This window comes from Phalaenopsis equestris, unplaced genomic scaffold (genome assembly GCF_001263595.1).
Source record: "Phalaenopsis equestris unplaced genomic scaffold, ASM126359v1 Scaffold000228, whole genome shotgun sequence".
NCBI classification, from domain to species: Eukaryota; Viridiplantae; Streptophyta; class Magnoliopsida; order Asparagales; family Orchidaceae; genus Phalaenopsis; species Phalaenopsis equestris.
The window spans coordinates 443,548-454,261 of record NW_018164670.1 but is presented as its reverse complement, the minus strand read 5'-3'; the positions used below and the strand labels follow the sequence as shown (position 1 = coordinate 454,261).

Here is a 10,714-nt window from a genome sequence, read left to right as displayed (position 1 = left end):
ATTATATCACAGAGGAAATGCATCCAAGATCTACGAAAGGAAACAGAGATGATTGGATGCAAACTTGGTGGCACTCCAATGAAACACACCAAGAAGTTTAACATGAAAGAAGAAAATATATTTGTGGATAAGAGAAGATATCAAATATTTATAGGAAAACTCATCTATCAGTTGGATATTAGGCCATATATTACATACTCTGTCAATACTGTAAGCCAATAAATGAATAACCCAAATGAAGAACATTTGGAAATGATATATATGATTTTGAGGTTTCTCAAAAGACTCCTGATTATGGATTAAATTTTGAGAAAATCAGAAATAGAGAGGTGGAAGTCTACACTGATGCTAGTTGGGCTGGGGAATTTACAGACAAAAAATTCACAAGCTACTGCTCATATGTATGAGAAAACTTGGTTACTTGGAGAATTAAGAAGCAAACAAATGTTTCTCGAAGTAGTGCAGTATCAGATTATATGGCACTTGCCTTGGGAACTTGTGAAGCAATCTAGATTAAAAAATTATTAAGGAAATGTGGATGTACGTTCAATAAGCCTATACATATGTTTGTGATAGTCAAACAAGTATTAGTATTGCCAAGATTTTTATGCATCATGATATGACCAATCATATTGAAGTTGATAGACACTTCATCTCTAAGAAGATTCATGGGGGGAATTAGACAACTAAGCTACATCCCGACACACCAAGTTATTGATGTCTCCGCCAAAGCTCTTCCTTTAAGCACCTTCTCAGAGTTCAATATCAAGCTTGGTCTCTATAACATTTATGACCTAACTCGAGGGGGAGTGTGGAAACCCGAGAAGTTTCAAGTGGTGTTTTTTAGCATGAACCGGCTAGCTATCAAAGATCTTATGAGAGATTTGATTGGAGATCAATTTGGAGTTCTCTTGATTTGTGTTTATTCCTTTCCTATTTATGTTTCTTTATCTTTTATTTCTTATTCCTTTTCTAATTTAAGCTAGATATATTTGGTAAGTTTGTAAATTAGGGGGGATTTGTGTGTTTGGGCTCCTCATATTGAAGAGCACTTCAATTTGTATGCAACTGTTTTTTTAATCCATGCCAGGGCTAACTTGTAGTTGTTTATAAGTTCCGAGAATTTCTAATCATGTTTTCTCTCTTCTCCCCCTTTTTCCTTGCCTCTCTTTTCCTTGTTTGAAACAGAAAAAATCCACTGTTTGTGCTTGCTCATCTATTCTGTTTGTAGCTGATTTTTGTTTTTTCTCATGTTGTGTGAGTTTGCTGTCGCCGCCTACTTTATCTGCTGTGATGTTGTCTACACTCTGCAAGGGAATGGGATGATTGATTGCGGCCATTAAAGTGAATTATGGGTAAAATTGTTGTCAATAAATTGCTTCTCAATAAAAAGTTGAACCAAAATGAGGTTGGAGGTGAAGTGCAAGGTCAAGAACTTAAATTTTGGGAAGAACAAGACTAATAAGCAAAATGGCGAAACACTAAATTTCAGCTAGGTTGAAATGTATTCTTCACATGTCCATTATTGTTCTTTAAATGTTTATAAGAGCATGGGAATTGAAGTTTTGATGGTGTTGACGAGAATGGAGATCAGAAATTTCATAGGGAAAAATGATTTTAGTATTTGGAGACTAAAATTGAAGGCTTTTGCTGTTCTCCTTGGCATTGTTGGAAGAGGCATTACAATCAGTTGATGCAGAACTTTGGGGAGATATTTTCAATAAAGCCCACAACACTATTTGGTGTTGGAGTTGAAGTTTTGCAAGAAGTCCTGGAAAAACAATCGGCCATTAGAATTTGGTGGAACTCAAGCCTTTATGCTCAAAGAGATCTCTTAAAGGCCAGCTGCATCTCTCGCAAATGGATAAATTCCAAATAAGTCCAGAAGCATTTGGTTGACTTTAGCAAAATCATGATGGATCTTAAAAGCGTTGAAGCCAAAATCAGGGATGAAGACCTATAATGCTGGCAGAAATGAAATCAGCAATTTTAAAGGATTGCGAAATAGTGGACAAAGAAAGAAAGAAAAAAATTGGTGAGATGATTTTGTGGTTTGGGGAAAAAAATAAGAAGCTTAATTTCAATAATAAGCACCAAGCCAGAGCTAATCAACGTTTAAGAGGAATTGCTTTATTTGTAACTGGGAAGGCTAATTCAAGAAGATGTGTCCAGAAATGCTTTATTTGTTACTGGGAAGGCTAATTCAAGAAGATGTGTCCAGAAAGAAGGATAAAGATGCTTGAATGAGTAGAGGAATATGGATAAATTAAAGTTGCTGGTGAGGGATATTAAAATGCAGAGGAGTTCATTTTTACATAATCCATGTCTAGCAAATATAGGACTATTTATTCTAAATGTTTTTTCCATTTGTGCCTAAACAATTCTTAGTTCAAATTATTACAACATTTGGATGGTCTTTGGGTGATGCTTAGGAACAAGGGGACTTGCTAGATCAACAAGATTGGCAAGAAACAGGATGTTTGATAGCAATGAAAGGAAAATTGAAGAAATGAGGTGTGTAATTGAGCTCATGCGAAGTTTAAATTTACTAGGAGGAGACCTTGATAAATCTGGATATGAATTCAAGAGTGAAAATGAAATCCTAAGTGTGGCAAAGGTTCATTGTTGTCTAAAAGGAGTCATGAATGATTGGATTTTATTATTTATTTGGAATAACAATTATTGGTGGCTTGATGAGTGCATCTATTTCAACTAATAGCCCAATTAAGGCAAAGGAGACTTGGGCCACTTAAGTCTTGGGTCCCAAAAAGAAGATTCTTTCTAAGAACTATTTATGTTCTGAAGTTCTACTTGAAAAAAAAAATTACTTGAGAGATTTGAAATGAAAGACTCAAAAGTTGTTCTAAGCCCTATGGCTCAATATATGAAGCTATGCAAAGATTAGTTACTGGAAGATGATGATGAGAGGATGTACATGTTGTGGTTTGCTTACCAAAATACTGTTGGAAATATTATGTTTGTTATGATTTTATTTATCATAGTAAGGATCATTGGGAGGCTTGGAAATGGATTCTTAGGTATATCAAAGGAAAATGTGGATTGGGTTTTAGATTTGCATGTATATCTTCACATGAGGTATAGTTAAAGGGCATGCAAATTTTGATGTTGTAGTGAATGTGGATTTTGAAAGTTCACTACTGATTTGTGTTTAAAGTTTGCAAACAATATTAGTTTGAGATTATATTTGTAGTCTGTGGTAGTTTTATTAACCACAACAACATGATACATTTTGTTTGTCCAAGAATAATATTCATTATAAAAAAACAAAGCATGTTATTGCAAAATTTTATTCATTAGGATGTGGTGATCAAGGAATTGGTGAAGATCATAAAGATATGAATTGAACATATTTGGATCAAAGTCATTCCCTAGGAGCAAATTTCATTATTGTCTTATTGTGAATGGGTTTCCTAAATATATTTTGATATGAGGTCAAGTTAGAGGTTTTTAATGTATTTTTATTTTTTTAACTGGCCTCTTGTTAGTGTTGATAATTTACTCAACAATTTTTAGTTAGCGCTTACCTGTAAGTTAATTTTTTTAAGTCTTATTTTCTCCTTATTGTCACCTCCCAAAAGAGCTCTTAAGGGTGGTGGGCAGCCCAGGACTTAAATACTGTTTTTCGGCTCTACACCTAGCCGATGTGAGACTTTTTGTCCGTGATATTCTCCTCCACCCAATCACGTGACACACTCGTCACAGATTGACTCCACCGAGGTTCCCACTGGACCATGGAGAGTCCACACACCTGACAGACAGTAATCGGCTCTGATACTACTTATCATCTCCCAAAAGAGCTCTTTGGGGTGGTGGGCAGCCCAGGACTTAAATACTGTTTTTCGGCCAAACACCTAGTCGATGTGGGACTTTTTTTTCCGTGACAACGTGCTATAATATTCAGAGCGGTATATGTATTCTATACATAATCAAGATGACTTCTAGCTGTTTACAAGTTGATATATGTATTCTATACATAATCAAGATGACATAATCAAGATGACTTCTAGCTGTTTACAAGTTGTGAAATAAGTTTAATCAGATTCTCTTTTCTCTCTCTTTCCCCTCCGCACCCCCACCTTTTTTTTTTTTTTTTTAAATATTGTGAAGAATTCCACAGCTCCGTCTACTTCAACCATTCCATTTGCTGCTGATTCTAGTTTTTTCCCTCTCATATTATGGTGCCGCCACTGTGTTGCATTCCTTAATCCGCAAGGGGCTGGATTGATCTGTAGTTGTCTTGGAAGCAAATTTGGGAAGAACTATTGTTTAAAACCTGAGTTCCAACGAGAATTTCATACTTCAAAGAAGGATTGATGTTAGAGTTTTTATTTTATTTATTTATTTATTTTTTTTAGGAATGATGTTGGACTGAAGTGCAAGATTCAAGGATTGAGAGGCAGGCGCAAGATTTTAAGAACTTAAATATTGATAGGAATATGACTGATTGGATTGCAGGAACTCTTTATTGTAGTAAGGTTTTCAACCAAGTATTGTTGAGAGTTTCACCCAGTTCTTGTTAATCTTACACCATCAAATATAGGAATATAATTGTAAACCTCATGATAAATAGTCTTTTTCTCGAACCATAACTTAGCTGATCTTTTTTAAATGATATATTTCATTAAATCTTTTTATTAACCTATTTATCAATTCTATTTTTAATAGACACGATGATGCAATCATAAGCTTTATTACCCAGTTTGATTTTGGATGATTTAGGATAAGGGTTTCCTTATATAACCCAAACAATCCGATGTATGTAAATCATGCAAGACATCTTATGATTCACTTGACTTTCCTTTTAAATGTGAATAATTAGCATGAGAATCATAACCCAAACAATAATATTACGAGTAATAGACCCAAAGAAACCAACAAGAAGTCAAAGTGCTCAGAATCAACAACAGTAATAATTTATTTATTACAATTAGAATTTCAGCCTCGCAAAATTTTATCAATTTCGTGAATACTAGCCAATAATAAGTTATGTAAGAAAAATTTGGATAAATACAGGTTATCAAAATAAGAGATCTTGGTCTCATGCTAGTGTAAGAGATGTTCTATTTAAATATTTCAAATATTAACCTTCTTGAATGGTACGAATACAATGTTATCATCAATATGGTGTGGATTTTCTTATATATTATGAAGGTTTAATAGAGGAGCTCATTCAATAGGTTTCAGAAGCATCAGTTAATCGAAATCGTAGTACAATTATTGTACCAGCTGGAAGCTCTGGTGAGGAGGGATGGGCAGCATTCAGGAATATTTTACTGGAGATCAATGAAGAAGCATCACGATTCTTCGTAGCTAATCAGGTTTTGCTAAGTTATCTGAAATAACTCAGTTTACCTTTATTGCTTCAAAGTATTTCTTTCATTTTTCCATGAATTCTTCGAACCGTCGCAGCAAAATGTGGAATCTTCAGAGCACCTACCAGGACTTTCAGATGATGTGGGAGCTGGATTCATATCTGGTTCAGGTCACAGTAGTCTCCCAGTTCCTGTATCCGAATTGAGTCTTGATGGTCTCGTTGATCAGCTCCCTCCACAAGATGACGGAGGGAGCATAGGACTCTCCAAAGTCATTCGAGCAGATCAAAAGAGGTTCTTCTTTGATTTGGGAAGCAACAACAGGGGCCATTTCTTGAGGATATCAGAGGTACAGGACTAGTTATCTTATTCATTTCTTATGTTTATGTGGTAATATATTCTTTAACATTTTTTAGCATTATCCAATCTATTCTTGAATCCAACCATGCCAAAGGTTAAGGATTAGAGGATTTAAGGATTTACCTTTCCATTGTAATTACTAATATATTAATTTGTAGTTTTGGTGTAATTAATGCTTTTTAAGGCTGATTTACTATTAAAACTTTAATTATGAATAATTACAAACTATTTGGCTAGTTAATTTGTTTTTCCATAATAAGCTTTTTTTTAGTGGAAAGTTTAGTGCCAAAGCATAGATGATCTAGGCGAGATCAATCTAATGATAACTTTGGCAACTTCTGAGATTTTACCAACCAACGAGGCATTAACTCATTAGAACATTTAAGAACTGTTTCCACTATCAGCTATACTATTAAAAATTACTAATTAACTAACTTAAATTATATACTAATTAACTAACTTAAATTACCTAATCTCTAATCTGTTAGCCTATATAAGTCTAATTAATCCATTAAAAAATTAGATAACCTGATTAATTATTTACCCTAATTAATTATAGTAGTCTTAAATTAACATATTATAATTGTTAATTAATTACTAGTTATTTACTCGTAATTTAATTTATAATTATATTTAATAACAGCTTTCATTTTAAATCTTAATTATGTTCTAAACTATGTATATTTTTATTAAATAATTACTAATTACATTGGTCCAATTATAGTTGATTGATTTATAGATATTTGTTAAATTAATCAAGTTTAATTAATCCATTTTAGAGTAAGCTAACCTAATAAAACTATATTTTAATCATAAATTAACGTGTATTAATAATTAATTTCTTTAAGTAGTTATTTGGCTAATGTTTTAATTTGCCTAATTAAGCATACTTAATCTTTTTGTTCATTTAAATATTAATTAGGTTTATTTAAGCATAACCACAACCTAAATTAAATATTTAAATATGTAATTAGTAATCACATCTGATAAATAATTAATTAATATATTTTACATTTATTTAATTAAGCACTTAATCCGTAGTCCATTTAAGCATTAAGTAGTCTAATTATTGCATAATTGTGCCTTAAATTAACATATTTTTTAACTATTTTAGTTATGCTAATTGATTGGCAAATTTTGAAATAGCCTTGCTAATTTTAATTAAATTATCATTAGCCTATTTGGACATTAATTAGATGTATGAATGAATAATCATTAAATAAAGGATTTTACTATTATTTTTGATCCATGAATTAGTTAATCAGCTAATCTATGTATTTGGGAAATTAAGCAATGTCAGTATTTGACTGAGTAGTAATTATTCTAATCATATAAATTAAGTAGTCAATATCAGTATTTGACTGAGTAGTAATTATTCTAATCATAATATGTATGCCCAATGTTATAGTTTTCATTATTAACGAATTACTATTTATGTTTAATAAAGGACCTATATTTATACATATTAATTTCAGTCGGGTAAAGTAGTTTAATTTTGCCTTAATTAACATTAATTATAAGTTAATTATTAATTACTTGTTCAACTAATTAGGTAAGTAATCCTGTAGCTTAATCCTTTTATGTAAGTATTCTTATTGTCTTCTAATTTTTAACTTCTGTATTATGTAGTAGCCAAATGCTTTGGTAGGATGAAATCAGATGAAAGAAAAGCATTGCCGATTCAAACACTACTTCGATTCAACACCCTTAGGATTCATTAAATCTGGTCTGAAAGGATTTACTATATCGTAATAAACTGAATCCTACATGTTACCATAAGTAATATTGTCAAAGACACCTACTAAAGAGGCAAGCCATCCATTGTATAAACTAATATGCCTATCTACTACCCCTCATGTAATGAATGTATCCTAATTAAAATGGAGGTGTTCTCAATACAAATATTTGCGTTAGTTTGTGGTTGTCTTGTTCCATTCTAATGAATACCTCGTCACCTGAAAAGATATTTTCCTTTATCAATTTTATTTTCAAAAGGAGTGAAGTGTCAAAATAATCCCCTGATTGTTTCATGAATCAATCATCAGATTCCTTAAGTTGGTGCTGAAATAGTCCTGTTGGGACTATCTCACTCTATGTTAAAAGAGTTTGAGGACTAAATTGACATTTTTATAGACTTTTGGACTATACAATGAGTAGTTGGATTATTTCGACACTTTTCTCTTTTAAAAAATATTCCCTCCTGCTTGTTGAGAAGCTAAAAAAAAATTCTACAAATATAACAGAAAACAAAATACAATGAGATTAATTTTAGTGCAGGTAGCTGGCCCAGATCGCTCATCTATCATCTTACCCTTGTCTGGTCTGAAGATGTTCCACGAAATGATTGGTCATTTTGTGGAAATAACCAAGGACAGGCTAGAAGCTATTTCAGGCACAAATGTGAGGACTTTGGAGCCCTCTCAGAGATGATGAAGTTTTATTGCTGGTTTCAGAAGGCCAGACGGTATTCTTTAGGTTATCTGCTGTTCTTAGCGCCCCCGCCCGCTTAAATTTGTTTTCTTGTAAGGGCTGATTTGTTGATGATAAATAATGTGGCTTTTCTTTATCTGCGTTGCTTGGCGAGCAGCGAGGTGTATAGTTTTGTGTCCATGTTGAGGAACGACGTTTATGCGTGCTTTCAGTGGAGTGTTGATGCCTGCAATGCAATTGGAAGATTTTTTAATTTATTCAGTTATTTTCATTGCATTTTTTGTTTTATATTTTTTATTTTTTAACAGTTGGGGAAAAAAGGAAGATTTACGTACAGACCACTTGATTCCTATTTATTTACATTTCTAACATGTAAACTTCCGTATTCACATGTATGCCACCTTACCTATGTATGAAAACTCTATTTCTCTTTTTAAAATTTAAAAGAATGGTATTTTTTATGTGATGGAAAAGGTTTGGGTGGTATAAATGTAAAAAGTAAGTTTTAGGTGTTAGATGTGTAAATACATAGCAATTGGGCGGTATGTATGTAAATTCCCCATCTAAAATTGCAGTTAGGACATGGGGTATCCTAACATTAAATGGGTTAGGATGGTTTTAAATTGTCATGGGGATGTTGTGGATAAATGAACTTGTTCTTGTGATCCAACTTGCCATCGTAGCACATGTTATGTTATAGTAGGTTTCCGCATGATTTTCTTTTCCTTACTGCGGGAAGACTTAAAACTATTATTTATTTATTTGTCTTCATCAGAAAAAACAATAAATAAACTCTTGAAGTTTATGTTAATGGCAACTATGAACCAAGGATTAAAAATCAAACTGTGGTTAATTGAATTAAACAGCAATGCTTACACCTTTCCATTCCAGTTTTATAACTTCTTTGATATTTGGGCTTGAGATGTGAAACTTAGGTTTTTTTCTTGGGGCTAATATATTATGGTCCAACAAATGTTTTCTCTAAATTAAACTTTGTTATATAGAAGTGGCGATTTCATTAGCAAGATTAATTATAGTAAATATAAAATTTGATATAATATTTTGATCCTTGGGGCTAATATATTATGGCCCAATAAATGTTTTCTCTAAATTAAACTTTGTTATACAGAAGTGGTGATTTCATTAGCAAGTTTCGTTATAGTAAATATAAAATTTGATATAATATTTTGATTTTAAAATGCTAGAATATTTAATTAGATATGCCTAATTTACTTTTAATAAATTTATATTCAAACTTACCATTTCATAAAAATAAACACAATGGTGCTAAAAATTAGTTTAATTCAACTCCAGATGTCCTTGGATCTAGTCGCTGAAATGTTGTTAACTTGGCACCAATATGGTTGTCTTTCAATGTTCACCCGCCCACACTATCCATAAAGACATGGATGCATGCATACACACATCAATATGTATATTCATACATGCTTATAGATATATACATGCATGCACACATGCATGCATACATAGAGACATGTATATATACACAAGCGTGCATGCATGCACACATGTATCAATCCATCCATCCATGCGTACATACATGCGTACATACATGCGTACTTACATCTAATGCATAAATACATGTATACATACATATATCCATGCATACATACATCCATCCATACATCATACATCCATTCATACAACCATGCATACATCCACACACATACATACATACATAAATACATACATGCGCACATCCATACATACATTCATACATTCATACATTCATACATTCATCCATACACCCAAACATCCATACATACCACATCCATCCATCCATCCATCCATACATCCATGCATACATACATACTCAGCTACATCCATGCATACATACATCCATGCATGCATACATTCACGCATACATTCAAGCATGCATACATATATACATACATACATTCATGCATATATACATACATTCAAGGGGTTATTTGATTTGTATCACTAAGACACATGATTTGATTATAATCTTATTAGATTTGAAATCCATTTAACATTCTAATTACGTATTTAAGCTTCTAAAAGTGGTTTAATCCGGGTTCCATTTAATTCAGACTGGGCCAATTTTGGTGTCATTAGTTTTTTTTTTTGTCGAGTAGGCTGGTTCGACGATAAGTTTGTTGAAATTGGAGTTCTAATGAATTTTAATTTGAGCGTGAATATTTTTTTGTATGAAATGCATTGAGATTAGTGCAACATCTCAAATCTCGAGTGAGATGATGAAATTGGGTATAAATATTAATTAATTATTAAATATTAATCAATTGAATTAATAAAAGTTAAAAAAAAATAACAACTGCTAACCCTTAATCCCACTACTTGGGGTCGGCTACATGAATCCTTTTTCTTCATTGTGTCCTATTAGTGTCATATTTTCATTTAGTTCTAATAAATTAAGATCATTTTTTATATAATAAGCCCAAGTCTTCCTAAGTCTACCTCAGCCTTTCTTAACATAGCCTTTCTTAATTTCTTAGCATAAGTCGAATCTAAAATATCTACTCTCTTATTCGAATCATCAGATGGTTGAAGCTTAATGTGACCAAACCATCTAAGACGACTTTCTCTAA

At 32.3% G+C, this 10,714-nt stretch overlaps 1 protein-coding gene across 2 annotated transcripts in view; it reads left to right on the top strand.

The window, feature by feature from the left end:
- LOC110023728 (transcription factor Pur-alpha 1-like) overlaps positions 1 to 8,384 on the top strand; it is a 26,939-nt gene extending 18,555 nt beyond the window's left edge. The window contains exons 3-5 of one of the 2 annotated variants that reach the window (XM_020723280.1): positions 5,199 to 5,339; positions 5,431 to 5,682; positions 7,971 to 8,384. In XM_020723280.1, coding sequence (XP_020578939.1) covers positions 5,199 to 5,339; positions 5,431 to 5,682; positions 7,971 to 8,123 — 546 coding nt within the window. In that variant the 3' untranslated portion in view covers positions 8,124 to 8,384. Of the gene's footprint in view, positions 1 to 5,198; positions 5,340 to 5,430; positions 5,683 to 7,965 lie in introns of both variants that reach the window. The other variant, XM_020723281.1, reaches the window with a different exon arrangement.
- The last annotated feature ends 2,330 nt before the right edge of the window (positions 8,385 to 10,714 follow it).